The 15428-nt window shown below is 43.8% G+C and overlaps 1 protein-coding gene across 3 annotated transcripts in view; it reads right to left on the minus strand.

Annotated features, from left to right (window-relative positions):
• LOC308328519 (C-terminal-binding protein 2-like) overlaps window positions 1-15428 on the minus strand; it is a 242381-nt gene that overhangs the window by 148218 nt on the left and 78735 nt on the right. Inside the window, exons 13-20 of one of the 3 annotated variants that reach the window (XM_080782394.1) lie at window positions 12414-12503; window positions 10773-10968; window positions 10176-10284; window positions 9465-9663; window positions 9247-9324; window positions 3105-3213; window positions 2558-2696; window positions 2090-2198 (exon numbers count right to left, since the gene is read on the minus strand). The exons of 1 other annotated variant lie outside the window; for it this stretch is intronic. In XM_080782394.1, the coding sequence (XP_080638520.1) occupies window positions 2090-2198; window positions 2558-2696; window positions 3105-3213; window positions 9247-9324; window positions 9465-9663; window positions 10176-10284; window positions 10773-10968; window positions 12414-12503 (1029 nt within the window). The remainder of the gene's footprint in view (window positions 1-2089; window positions 2199-2557; window positions 2697-3104; window positions 3214-9246; window positions 9325-9464; window positions 9664-10175; window positions 10285-10772; window positions 10969-12413; window positions 12504-15428) is intronic. One more of the 3 variants, XM_080782395.1, reaches the window with a different exon arrangement.

Below are 15428 nucleotides of genomic sequence, written 5' to 3' on the forward strand. Positions count from 1 at the left end.
TTTGGAACAAAATGCCTCAAATCATCCAATTGCCATCCAAGGCATAAGAAGAAATGTCACCCTTTTCACATTGGCCTATTATAGCGCCACCAGGATGCCACAACCTGACCTGCCCTGGTGGAGACCTGTGCACTTTTTCTAGTTCCTTTATAATTTTTAATTTGTCTGATACACCCATGGACCATGGTGTCCGGTACCTTCTTCCCTTCCCATATGGCTCTGAAGAGTGGTTTTAGCAGCTGCCAGCTCTGGGTCTGCTTTGAACAGCTCTGCATTTAGGCTGTCCTGCCCGGGAGCTTCCCCATTCTTGAGGGATTTGATGGAGGACATGATTTCTTCTATCTCTGGTGGTTCAATCTCAACATCAAGGTCGGCCTCTGGTTTTCCACATAGAGTATTGGTGATCCTGTATACAGTCCTCTGTTCCCCTCTTTTGGCTGCATCTTCTGCCTGCTTCACGAGGTCCTCTTGTCTGCTCTAATCATCTTTTTGAGTGGTGCAACCACTCCAAGGAACAGCAATGTCCGTGTTAACCTATGTATGTGACTATGTGTGTGAGACTATGTGACTATGAGTACCAGTAGGGGCAAAAGTGGCACTGCTGTGCCAGAAACAGAGAGAGAGAGATAGTGTTGCACTGTTGCCTAGTGCTAATTACAGAGAGAGAGAGAGAGAGGCAGGGGGAGAGGGGAGTTGCACCACTCAGTTCACAGCGTCGGAAGCTATGCACAAGGAACCCGTGAAGATTTCACTTTTTAAATCCTTCTGTACACCCCTGTATACAGCCCACCTGTGGTGTCGCTACAAACAAGCCAGTATCAGACGATTGACAGTGGCCTATAATGACTGTATGAGGCTGCTACTGAGAGCTCCAAGAAGCTCCAGTGCAAGCCAGATGTTCGTCAGTGTTGGGGTCCCCACCTGCTCTGCTGTGCTACGCAATCTTAAGTATAGATTTATGTGTACAGTATCTGAGTCAGTAAATTACATCATTGATGTCATTACTAACCCGATACGTACGTAGTTCTGTCAGGTTCTCGTCTAGACTGTGGAACCATTTGCGAACTGGTCTGTATGTTCGAAACTGAACATTTCTTTCTATATTATTTTTTATTTATTATAGTCTGAAATAAAGATTGAAATATATTGAACACACACACACATTTTTGTTATACTCGCACAGATCACACATTAATCTCTCTCGCTGCGGATCAATTCAAGTACAAGGAGGTCCAAACCAGTTTTTGCTCTGTGCCCAAATCAATCAAGTGTGTTCCATGCCTCAATGGAATAAATCACTTCATCGCAGACAGAAACGCTATAGGCAGTAATGATTACCGTGTCCTGTGTTTCTGTATCCGTATAAATGGGACCATCTCTCAATTATTCGTTCTCTGTCTTCTGCCAACAATACCGACTTGATTAATAGTCCTTCTAGAGAGATTAAGAGGCAAAATCAATTATCAGGCGTGCTGTCCTCTTCTTTTGACAATATGGGGGGGGGGGGGGGGGTCTTCAGGTCAGAATGACTTAAATAACCACCTTAACTCTATTTTTGGCAGACAAAAGATGTCAAATAATTTTTCCCTTTTTAAATTTTAGGATTAAGTACAGTATATAGGGCTTAAGTGATTAAGAAAATGGTCCCGCTGTTTCGTTTTTCAGTCCAGGCTGAGTTACAATTTATATGTGCTAGTTGCAAGGCTCCATTAGAGTATAATTTGGATCAAATAATCAAATTAAACAGCACGCACGTGCACGCTATTTTGCAGGAACAGGCAGCTCTCTGGTAAATGGTGCATTTATATAGCGCCTTTATCCAAGGCGCTTTACATAGATTGTGCATTTCATTCACCAATTACATTCACCCATTCATACACACATTCATACACCGATTGCGGTGGAAGCCATGCAAGGTACCAACCAGCACATCGGGAGCAATTTGGGGTTCAGTGTCTTGCCCAAGGACACTTCGACATGTAGTCAGGAGAAGCCGGGATTCGAACCGCCGACCCATGGATCATTGGACGACCTGCTCTACCTCCTGAGCCACAGCCGCCTCTGGCTGCTTGGAGACACTGTGACCCACCTTGTAAATGCTGGCTCCAGAGGGTTTAGGTGGAGGTCTGCGCTGTGGGGAGGCCCTGTACACAGACTGGGTCCTGATGGGGCTGCTTGGCCTGTTGGCCTCCACAGATCTATGCACACAGTCAGGGAAAGAACTTTAGGCCTGCTACAATCTGACTCAATACCGCATTTGTGATACATCAGAGACGAGGCTACATCTGACAATATGGGGTCACAGGAACCCTTTCAAGTTATAATGACCCATTAAGACATGAGGCCGATGCTACATGCCTTCTAAATCAGTAGTTCTCTTAGCGGATCAAAATGTCTAACGTAAGGAGGTCTTATAGATGTTCACAAATGTTCACAAATGTTCTATACATACACAGTATAGTCAACTAAATGTATACAATGCTATGATACTGTTATATATGAATTAAAATGCGCCACACTACATCGTGAATGTAATGCTGTGTGGCCATCAGGTTACCTGAGCTTCTCCAGGGAGCTCTTCTTATTGGTGAAGAGGAGGCGTAACAGAGTCTTCCTCTTCAGAAAGACGAGGAAGGTGACTCCCAGCAGGCTGACCAGGGTGACCAGGATCGCCACCGTGACCGCCACGCTGTCGGCTGACAACATACGACCACATGCACATTAATACACATGCACGCACATCTACAGCACGCAGCAATGGAAGAACATACCGCAAGAAGAAGCTGTTACTACAGCATAGCTAGGCCTCAGCTATAGCTGTCACAGTCTTCAATACATTTCTTTCCTCGTGCCATTTTGCTTTTCTCATCTTAAAAAAAATGAATAATGGATTTTCCTCCCTTAGAAGTACATGTTGCCTGATGTACTGCTGAGGGGAAAGGGAAGTTCAGACATCTCAGTGCGAGCCAAAAATCAATACAACTGACGCTGATCAAAAATGTAAGTACGAGGCCCAATAGTGAGTTGTAGCTTTATAGAGTGTCGACCTCATTCCTGGGTGTGGGCCTCTCTGTCAGAAGAACGGGGCAAAACCTTGTCAATACCTGCCAGTCTCATTGGCCCGCTGTCTAGGCTGCCTCCAAATCCAGCGTTCTCACAGAAGGGAGGGGCCCAGTGGGCCTGGCAGTGGCAGTTCCTCTTGTTGTTACACACCTGCAAAACATGGAGGCCATTATTCCAATCCTGCTCATTATCAGTTAATCCAACACTGGAAACAGATGGCCCTCATTAGCTCTTGTAACTTTAGTTTATCGTTTCGTTAAGTATAGCGCCGTTAAGTTTGGTTTAACTTTTATATGATCCAGTCTGTTGATTTAGCCGTCATCCTTGTGTGCGTGTGTCTTGTTACATCCTGTACCATATGCTATCCAGGTGTACTTGATATACTCCTTGTCGGCTATAACCGAGATATAATATAAGATATAAATAACCAAGATATATTCCATCTCTGTCAAATCCAGGATGAACAGATAATCTCGGACCACATGTAAAATACTTTTTACAAACAAACAGCACCGCTCCAGCAGGCCAAAGTGATGTGGAATAGATAAAACATGTGTGTGGGAGAGCCCGACCCTGAAAGAACTGGGTCTTCCAGGACTGGAGTGGGATCCAGGAGGATTCCCCAGCGAGCTAATGGAGTCCAGATGCCAGCTAGAATGACAGATGGAGGGAGACGGCGAAGGGAGATGTGGGACTAGAGTGGATCTCGTTTTCACGCGGCCTCACATGGTGAAGTGCCTTCCCTGCCTCCCGGCAGTGGACTCTCCCTAGGACGGTACCGGGTGACGAGGTTAAGAGGCACTTGAGGCAGCCGAGGGCGTTAGCACAGATGTGCGGGCATGCATGTGCATTTTATATCGTTGCGGTTGGATAGAAACCTTGTATCTGCATATTTCATCCTTTCATGTTTTTACCAGTGGCTTGAAAAGCCCTGGTCTATGAATACCCATGAACACTTTGACATGCTAGTCATACTGACACCCGCTGACTGAGTTCTGATTGGCTGCCTTTCTACGCAACCCATAGAGGGGGGGGGACGGGACGCAACCAGACACTTTCAATGCCATAGTCGAAACGGTCACGCAAGCAGCGAAGCAGAGCACACCGAAGCGTGTCCCCGTTTTTACTACCCAGTTTCGCACCAGTGAGGGGAGGGAGGGGCTAGCCCACACCGCCGCAGTCAGCACAAGTCAACTATTAAATAATATAGCCTTTCCATAGGAGTATCTTTTTATATTTGTCTAAGAAGAATACAGGCAGTAGCATATTCATTTATGTAATAACTAAAACATTATAGTGGCTATAGGCTATTATGGGGAATGTACACTAACTCGTTTACCTCAGAGAATGTTTTCATTTGGGATAAAACCATAAAATGGTCTATGGTCTAATCTAATGGAACGGATTGATGATATTTTATACAATGTCGTTAAAAAATTGCCAATAGCCTACAAGCTCACAACATGAGCAATGTGAGCTAGCAGATCTACTATTTTTGATATTTCTATTAAAACAGGCAGATTGTCACTAAAATGACGTGCCCAACATAGGTTGAAATCTTTATAAATATTTAACAAATTAAAAGTATTAACAAGATACAAAATAATGACTACATTGGATCCATTGGAACACGGATATTTCCTGAACGGTTTTGGACTGTATTTCTACTCGATATGTTACAGCTGAGGGGAGGTTTTATGAATGTGTGAATGGGAGTGTGCTTGTTGGAAAACATAACCCAACATGTATGTGCATCCATAAAACTGCAATAACTGTGGCAAGAGGTAGTTCAAGGATAAATAATTACCCGACAGAAAGATGACCCATGATGACCCCCATCATCAATTAACATCACAAAGAGTAGCTACCGTTCTCTCTCAGCGACAGCAGGGAATAATCTAATTTAACCTACTTCAAATTAAACTGGTGGGTACTTAGAACAGACAGGCCACATGAAACTCAAAAGATGGAAGATGAATCGATGCTGTATGGGTAAAGGTCTATACAATACACTTATTCAACGTGGTCACTTCTGCATTACTCAATGTTGAATGGCATTAGCAAGTCTGATGGTATCTCGTCTAGTCTATTCTGTATATCAAATAAGCTTTTAAAGGTGATGTAATGGAACTCCCATGACGAAATATCCTCTCGGATATAATAACTTTCACCATTCAATATTAGATATCTCAAATGTATTACCAGATAAAGAATATTGCCAAGGGCAAGGTGTAGTTTATAGAAGTTCCTTTCATTTTATGAAAGTAATGTCTGTCTGTAGACATGTCGCTCACTCCTCACTGCCTGCACCCCAATGGCTCTGAATTTCCACACAGACATTGACCATTACATTATGGAGGATGTAACGAGGCCCATTTTTCAATTTAACGTTAAATTAATTTTAGTCTTTCTCCAAATCCGCTTAACTCTAGCACCAAAGTTTTCGCTGTCACCTCGCCGTCATTGTGATGTCAGAACAGGTCAGCTCCATATATATGGAGGTATGGATCTAGGGGTTTAATTAATGATGTCAGATCAACATATGGAATGACTTCTGTATTGGCCATATATGGAGCGTGTCATGAGGCATGACTGACAGACGGGAGATGCAGATTTTCATAGTAAACTGTGACACACACACACACACACACACACACACACACACATAGGCTACACAGAGCGTGAGCACTGCGAGCTCTGGCAAAAAGAGCTCACAAAAGTGATGGTAGAAGATTAAATATGAATCTGAACAACGTCAGTTTGTTGAAGAGTGGAATTTCCATGGCTGCTGCAGCAGAACACATGCTTCCGCTCGGTACTGTGCAAACAAAGTATTCCCTCATGACTTCCCCACAATTTGCTGCCCTGTGAGTTCAGTTCAGTCTATCGGTAAACATGGCATAATGATGACGATTAAACTCCATACAGTATATTTATTGGTTTATTGTTGCGTTTTCAGAACGTCATCGTTGTTTAATGGGTGCCAGTCATTCTGACATTCAACACTCAAATCTCACGCTGATAGTAAGCGCCATGGGCTGTGTGAAAGGACTCAAGTAATGAGGGGTGTCCTCCGAATGGAAGAACAACTACGGCAAAAAATGGTCAACACAATGCACGTTGCCTATTATTTGGGTTAGGGTAATGGGATTGAACCAACTACCTCAGCATTAAGAAAAATGGGCATCATGCACCATTAAGTTCCTTACATTTCCTCTTACATTTCTTCCTAAGTGAATTTCTAAGTCAAGTCAGATTAATTTTCTTAAGGCAGGAATTGTTTGTAAGTATGTTCTTATGATGATGAATGCCAGTCCTTGTAACTTGAAGGGGTGTGCCAGTTCATCCAAATTATCAAAATACCACCTATCCTAATTAGGCCTTCGCTAAACCCCACCCCAAAAGCGATTGTCCAATGCCAATCCAAATAGTTTAGCAACCGTTGCTATGCTGGTGGGCAAGCTTTCGTCACCTCGTAGCTCTGTCACTGTTATTTTACATCGCTGTACACAGTCATGTAAACAACACAGGTTTAATGTTTGTTTTAAAAACGCCATTGACAATAAAGAGAATTTAATGTTTGTTTTGTCTGAATGTTTGTTTGACATAATCATGTTGTAAGATGATAAGAGCGCCCCTCAATTCACACGGGCGTGATTTTTGAACACATACACAGCTTAACGTCGGGAAAATTACACGATTGAGCCACCCAGGTGATGGCAATAATACGAATGAAAACTCCCGGTGGACGGTCGTTAAAGTTGATTGAGTTGGATACAGTTTCTCCCTCTTACCATTTCCTCGTATTTCTAGTTTATTGAAATAATGTCATGCACATTTTGTCCAGTGCATAGCCTACTGCTGGCCTGGTTGACTAGATTTAGAAGACATTTTGAAGCGATTGCTACTGAAATGATCGATTATTTATATGGAGAAATCCCGTCATTTAACGTACATCTCAATGGGGGAGAAGGAAAAGCTTGCCAAGTCTCCTCTCTTAGTAACCGTTGCTAACGTGCCTATTGGACAAAGATGGGTTGGGGAGGGACTGAAGGCCTAATTAGCATCCAATTACCATAGAGAGCCGCCCCACCAATCCCCATATAAGGCATGGGCACTCACTATTTTCTAGGTGTTTTGGCATTGTTTTGCATGACAGAATGGCCCTGCCTGCAGTCACACCTGTGTGTGATTGCTGCACACAGAAATTACAGTCAACTTATCACCACTAGACATCAAATGTAAATTAGCTGAAATTAGCATATTATGATGAAATAGTGGATAGTATTGGATATTAAAGCAATAAGCTACAAGAAGTGTGAGATTACCTTAGTATTTTATAATGGCTGAGAGGCGTGGTGAGTCATGACGCGCAGCGGAGTAACTCCAACCCTCTCAGACATTATAAAATACAAGGTAACCTCGGACCTCGCATGGCTTATTGCTCTTCAAAAACAGTTACAATCATGGCAACATGAAAATCATGAAACTATCCAAAAATTATTCACTAGAGAAAGTAGTTACAGTCTGCAGCCACCAGATAGAGACACTTCCTTGTTTTCTCTGCCAGTCCAGTCAGGCTTGGTGTTACATTGTCAACTTTTGCCAAACAAACACATTGAGAAACCTTAAGTGTTAGGTCAATGTCATGATAACTAACATATTCGATAGAAATCCAGATTTAGAGGATATGTCTGTGAACATCACGTCAAAACAGCTAGCATCGCGACTTAGCGAACAGCTGTTCAGAGTGACGAGTGAATAGGAGGCACTTTTTTCATTTACTATGAAATCGTTAATTTCCCGTCAGTCACTCATTATCCCCATACATCCCTGATGTCATAGTAAATGCGACCTGCTGTTGCAATTAAGCCCATATATGGAGATCCCTGATGTCATCAATATTGGCCATGCAACTCCACATCTGACCTGTTCTGACATTACATAATTATGTTAATCCTTCCCATCCATCCTTCCTCTTCGATGTCTCCGTTTTGACTGATACCTGTCCATTCAAACTCTAGATGGACCTGTCCCAAAGTTATTAGTGCAGCCAGTGAAAACTAGAGTTCTCAACAGGCCCGAAAATACAGGCCCTACCTGGGCCCTCATCAGACTCTGCACACTCAAGAGAATGTCCCCGCTAACACCCTTAGATCTCCATATATGGAGCTGACCTGTTCTGACATTATGTTGATCTGACCTCATCAAACCCTGTACACTCAAGACATGCTCCTTATATGGCCAGTACATAATTCATTCCATCTTGATCTGACCCCGCCAGCGCCAGCACTCGCCCAGCAGTCTGCCGTCAACGAGGCGGATGCGTGCACGCGACCTTGCCCCTTTATAATATGATACAATAATATGATCTATTCAATCGCATTGCCCACACTGTACATCATTTGGTGTTCATAATATTTCAATGGGTACGGACTACTAGATTACATTTTTGTGCATTGTGGCTGTGTTTCATTCAGGCCTTCACTTAGCTCTCAATACCACCTCACTTACTACTCTTATATTCTTCTATTTGAGTTTGATGTTGACCTGAAACAAGGAACAAAACTAAAAACAGATCTATAATTTTATACTGTCTCCATGAGATGCGCTATAATCAATACTGAAGTTCAAAAACTAGCAAATCTTGCCCTGGGCACTCTCTTTTGATTCACAGAGATACGCAACAAAGTAAATAAAAGATAAAAGGGGCCTCTTCAAATATTGATAAAAGGAGCGAAGTGAGTGAGTGAACCTTTTTTTGGGCAGGTTTCTGTTCGCTTCCGTGGGCCTAAAACAGCTCCTATTGCATTTAAGCTTTCCTCCAATGCGCTATCATATCTGCAGCCAAAAGATGATGGACATCACTTTAAGCACAACATAAATGATGCCCTTAAATGGGATTGATTTAACCTCAGCAGGGCAATGAAGATTGATTGCACAGAATGGGAGCAGCCGCAGTAACTCACAGGCCGCGCTGTAAATACATGGGACACTGGAATACGCTGCCGTGTAAAATGTAAAGGCCAGTAGGACAGGCGTCATTTAGTTCAATTGGCCACACACTTGACTAAATAGTTAAACACAGAGTCATCCAAGACCTCAAGGCTCTTTTACGCTGCTACACAAGCTACAATGCATAATTTAACATCAAACACTCTGCTACAGGCATTTAGCACTCACCCCACGACCACTGCACTTCCCAGAGCACTCATGCACACCAAACACGCTGACGTTCTGGCACTGGCGATTCAGGCACATCTAGAAGAGGGAAAAGCAACGTTACATTTTTAAGTGGCTGCACGTTTTTAGCAATAGCTATACTGCCTCAGGAAAAAGAAAACCTTGGATTTTTTTCTCTTTACCCGTCATTTAATATTGTTAAATGTGTCTTCTCTTACCTTGCCCTCTCCACACTTCGTACCGGCCAGGACCAGCCCAGGGTCAGGCATGTCATCACCGAGGTAGACATGAGTCCCTCGACACAAAATACGTCCACCTTCTTGAAGGGGGATGTTGGTTTCTATGGAGACGGCGTTTGTTCCAATCACTGGTCGATTGGCACCTCCCTGGCACTGAATCTTTCCACACTTTGCATCCCTGAGTATGACAAACATATGTGTACATACAGTACGCATGACTGTTTGTGCATGTCCACATACGCGCACGCACACACACACACACACACAGTAACTAGCAAACTAATGGATATATTTAATTAATAAAGCGTGTGTGAACATGGGATAGTATCTCAGAATTGTAAGTATAAATGTCTAATTGTAGCCAGACTATTGAAAGGGAGTTAATGACTGTTCTGCTTCAGTCGCCCCAGTCATTAAAGCAATTACATCAATTAGCAAAGCGCTTGATAAGAGAACTCACCCAAAGGGTGAGAATCTTATGATAATTAGCCAACAAAAATAGCTCCATAAGTACTTGAGATGGTAATTAGCTGCTATCTTCTTAAAATTACTTGCTTTTTTACCCTAGTAAATTCTTTGTTTTTGATATCAGAATCCATTGTTTAATGATGGTTGCTGACAATGCTACTTAAGCTAAACAGTGTTGTTATGCAGTCATTTCTCTGACTGCCTTCTTGATGCAGCCATTACCTCGATTCGCATTTGGCAAAGGAGCCTTTAGAATCCTTCCCGCAGTTCCCATATGGATCTCCCGCAGAGTTGACCCTCTCGAAGCAGACGCCTGGGGCGGCCTTGGCTCCTTGCATTAGGAATGGACAGTGAAGATGAACCACAGTGAATGCACCCAAAACCAGGGCTGGTGAAAATTATTCTTAAGCCTGGTTTGTACTTTGTTGCACACCGAAAATGGCAGATTTACAAGCGCACAACGTGCTGCGACACAGTGTGGCGTGCACGGACATTTACTGAGGGGCAGGTGCTCAAGTGAAAAAAAGTGCACCTTGTGCAGCGCGGAACCGGTCGGTTGCCTTAATAGTGTGAGATTTATAGATTTTGGGGCATAAATAATATATTAGAAGCTTTTTTTATCAAGAAAAGATCAATGTCACCATGGTCCACATACTGTACAGTGTATGCTGTACAAAAAAAAAAAAGATGGCAAAGGGCAGGTGCTCTAGCACCACCTGGTGTCTATCTGTGCACGCCACTGGTGTCGTGAGCGTGTAGATCTGCCGTCTTCGTGTGCGACGCCGGGTGCGCGACTGGAGGCCGCTCTGTCACACTAACCTGGTCCCCACAGTGTGATGCATTGCTGCTCGTGGGTCTGACAGATGCCGTTGTAGCAATGCCCGTCCACGTTGTGGCAGGCGTGGCCGTCGTGCAGGTAGACGTTGGCGGGGCAGTGAGGGCTGGCGCCGGTGCAGAACTCTGGCAGGTCACAGGAGTTACTGGACTCGCGGCACGGCGTGCCAGCCAGTTTGAGCTGTGGAACACGTCGCAAACACACACCAGAATTATCTCCACGGAAATCATCAAACTGAAAATGTCCAAAAACAAATATAGCATATGCGGTCAAAAACGTTGCCTCACTTTGCCTCACAACCCTTACCAAAGCTTTTTTCCATTGTTCCAAAATGAGTGTTAAGTAAATTTAAACAAAACAAACCACTATGCAATAATCAAAAAATGTAATTAACTAATTATTCCTGATTAGTATAGATGGAAAACCTTTACTGTGAAGATAATTAATTCTAAAGCAAATAATGTTTATAGAGTGGCTAAATCAACATCACACTAAATAACAATATTATTAGAATTATACCAAAATGTCAAATTAGAGGTGTAGGCTTCTAAATATCAAGTACGGTAATAATAACTGAATCTATTCTAAAAAGAATCTGTATCATATAAAAAGAAGCAAACAACTAGCATCACTATTCTGGGGGCGAATATCCGATGTAATGATTTGGTACTATAGAGGGACAGTACAGTGCAGTATTATAAGTTCAGTTCAGTTATTTGAATGCCAAGCTCACCACAAACTCAGTGAGCAGCGTGACGAATAACAGTTTATGTCCAACATTTTATTCTGACCCCTCCAAGAAAAGGCCTCGTTGTCCTGACCCCTTATCCATCCTTTATACATTATGGACAATTCGTGTGGACTTAAACAGTTATTCGTCTATAGTACCGTTTATGAAAAAACTTTTGAAAAAGTTTGAAAAATCTAGAAACATTTAGGAAATGTTAGCACATAATGACCAGGGTTAATGCTATCTCACAACAGGGGGGTCAAACCCTTTTTATGTCAGAGGAGAGGAGGGACCTCAGTTTCGTTATAATCTAAAGTCTACACTGAAACATGATTAATAGAAAATGAGCAACTTCAAAGAACTTAATCAACTCCAGCAAATGTCCCATTTTAAAGGGGAGGCACACATCTGAGAACTTGATTGGAAGGCATTTACATGTCAAAGGAACAATCACTTCTTTAGCAAGATGAAGAAAACTCAAAAAGTTAAATTGAATTAAATTGGCGGGCGGGCAGGTGATAAATCTTATTAATCATATCACAAGAGAATAATACTCTGAGTTAATTAATATAAATCAGATAGAGATAAAGCTGCTTTTCTTGCACTCGAGTGGATATTTGCTGTCTGATACAGCCTTGGAAATGCAATGTGCCATTCCCTGCAAAGTAAAAGCTTGTGTAACATGTGTTGTCATGTGATGTCCACACAGCTCAGAGTATACAGAAAGGTCTGACAGGGCAGGTGAAGTGTGAGACAGTGAACAGATTAAGACAGAGGAGCAGAGCCGTGTGTGTGTGTGTGTGTGTGTGTGTGTGTGTGTGTGCTTATGTTTTAGAGAGACATCGTGTGAGTAAGCTTGTGCTCTCACTGAAATGTTGAGAGCATGCTTCCTTACCCTGCAATCCTCACAGCACTGTCCGTGGGCACACACAGCGTCTCCTTTCAGGGTGCAGGTGGTGGCGTTGCAACAGAGGTTCATGCACTCCTGAGAGAGAGAGACATACACAAAAAACAACACATGGACCACATCAGCGTCAGCCGATATCCTCTCTCAGCACACGATACCGAGGAGGACCATGTCAGGTCAAGCCTTCTGGGATGGGCGAGCGTGTTTCCTGTTGCCCACCGACCTTCGGCGACCCCTTTGAGTTTTGAGGGACATGGCAACATTAGCCAAGCGCTGAGAACTGCTCTCTCTTTGTCAACGCAAAGGGCCCTGCGTGGCCCTGAGGCTGCAGGCTCATATGTTTTGGATTTGGGGATCTCAAAAGATGTTTGGACTTGTGTGAAGCACAGCTCATTTGATCCCCCAATCCGCCCCCCCCCCCCCGCCCGGTGTGCATCGAACCAGTGGAAGGCCTGAGGAGGAGAGAGAGGCAGACAGAATCAATTGAGGCAGTTGAAAGAGTGGGTGCATGGGTGGGCTTTGGCTGAAGTGGTCTCGAGCTGAGATTGGATGGTGCTAAAAAGATAGTGGGCGAATGCAGAGTTGGCAATTAACGGCATGGAGAACCTGAACTTTGTAGGAAAAAAAATCTCGATCGCATGCAATGGCAGGATGAACTGGCCGCTGGCAGAAGTCGAAAAATACAGATAAGGGGAAGACAGAAGGGAGGCAGATGGCTGTGAAACAGCACAAGGGAGATAGTGGAATGTTTATCTTTTGTTAGATGCCTAACAAGTGCATCCACAATGTTTTCCAAAACCCATTGTGCACACACAACACCAAGTAGCCTTGCCGAGCCATAAGGCCCATAGGGCAGGAGCCTATCTCCTGTTTCTGTAGCGTGAGGCAGCTTGATGTACAAGTACAGTACACCCCCTGGACATGACTGGCAGGGACTTACCCCCAATCCACACACACACACACACACACACACACACACACACACACACACACACACACACACACACACACACACACACACACACACACACACACACACACACACACACACACACACACACACACACACACACACACACACACACACACACACACACACACACACACACACACACACACTTAACATCTGATGATGTGTTGACTGCTGAGGACTCGGGGCTGGGATTTCAGCCTTTATTAACTGGGTGTTTTTGTTATGGAACTCATACTCAACTAATTTCATTCTTCACCCTGACGTCAGTCTATTGTTTAGAATTATGAGTGAAGGATGCTTTCATCTCCCTATCCAAGTGCGTTTATTGCCTGCCATTTCTGAAAAAGACATAGGCCTAACCCTATTGCGTAATAACACTTGTTATTTTGCTTTCTGGCTGGGCATGCTAAATCAGCCAACACCAAATGGGAATGTGAGTGTTTTCTTTTGCTGAATGAGACAGCCAACAGACTATGGGAAATTATGTCAGAACTTGAAAGGCTCGGAATGATGCGTTTCTTTGTGGTAAGTGAAAGGAACAGCTGTCCTGGCAGGGTGAGGTGATGGTACAGTACTGTACCTGCTCTCCAGATGGGAGTGTGATTTCAGCTTCAGTCTCTGCATATGAAATTGAGAGAGAATGTTGTGTGTGTGCCAAAATGTGTCTGTGAGTGTGTACTACTTACTTGAATTTCTAAGTGTGTGTGTGTGTGTGTGTGTGTGTGTGTGTGTGTGTGTGTGTGTGTGTGTGTGAGAGAGAGAGAGTGTGTGCGCGCGCACGTGCATTTCAGAACACCTCACTGACCCGGCCCAGTTGTGTGGATGGCACAGCCAAAGAAAGCTCACTCTCACCCTGATTACACTTTTGTTTGTTTCATTTGTCACACATTTGGACGGCATGTTTGATTAATGGGCCGGTAAGAAGGAAATTACATCACCGTGGCTGCCTTGTCAGGGCACTGCTCAGCACATGTTGGAGACAGACAGACAGAGAGCGAGTGATGTAAATAAAACACTCATATTGGTGGGCCCTCTGGGGGTTTTGCATTGATTTAGACAGTGTTTTTGTTGTTTTTCCTTGTCAACCTTCAGTGCAAGTAACATTGCTGTTGCCATGAGAGAGTTTGACTCTTATGCTTGTTGTGGTTTGTTTTAGGAGGCCGAGGTCACTGAGGTTTTCTGTAATTCTGTGGTTGGGTGATGCAGTTATGGTTTATTTTGGTTTATCAGTTTTAACAGCGGTCCACTTCTTAAAGGACTATATTAATTCTAATGGCTTTCTTTTTTTAATTTAGTCATTAAAATGATGTCATGGATGTTTGAAATGTGTTTCTTTCCAAGAACTCTTTTTCAGTCAATTATTTTTTACCCCCTTTTCTCCCCAATTTAGCCTGTACTGTAATGCCAATTCCATCCCACACATTGCCACTGATATTGTGACCTACTGGGCCACCTGTCAGTGAGGACCCCCAATGGGAGGACAAAGCACCTCCATCCTACTCCTCCCACCTCAGCCTATAGGAGTACGTGTGGTGAGGGTGACAGAGATCACCATCCCTGCTTGGCTTCCCTCCACCTAGCCTGGGGTCCACCTATGCTTTCTATGGCATAGGCAGCTCCCGGAAGGATCCGCCGGGAGAATCTAAACGCAGCTGTGCGTCATGAGACTAATTAGTTGGAGCGACAGAGAGAGAGGAGTGTGTGTGTGTGTGTGTGTGTGAGTGTGACTGTGTGTACGTGTGTGCGTCAATTTAACAAAGGTGCAGACGATCACAAATCAGTAGAGAGTGATCGACGTTTGCACTACTCTATGCCGAATTGAAGTGGTCTCAGACCCAGACTTTCTCTCCCTGGAAATAAAAACGTCTGGGTTTCCGAGGCTACGCTCCACCTAACACGGCCAATTGTGTTCTTATAAACGCTCGGCCAAACCGCATGCACCACAGTGGATTGGAACCATTGGACTTTACTTTACTGGCTGCGCCACCAATGCTCCCTCCAAGGGACTATTTTCAATTTGACCTGTCAAA

Source organism: Protomyctophum bolini (assembly GCF_963924005.1).
Source record: "Protomyctophum bolini genome assembly, chromosome: 14".
NCBI lineage: Eukaryota > Metazoa > Chordata > Actinopteri > Myctophiformes > Myctophidae > Protomyctophum > Protomyctophum bolini.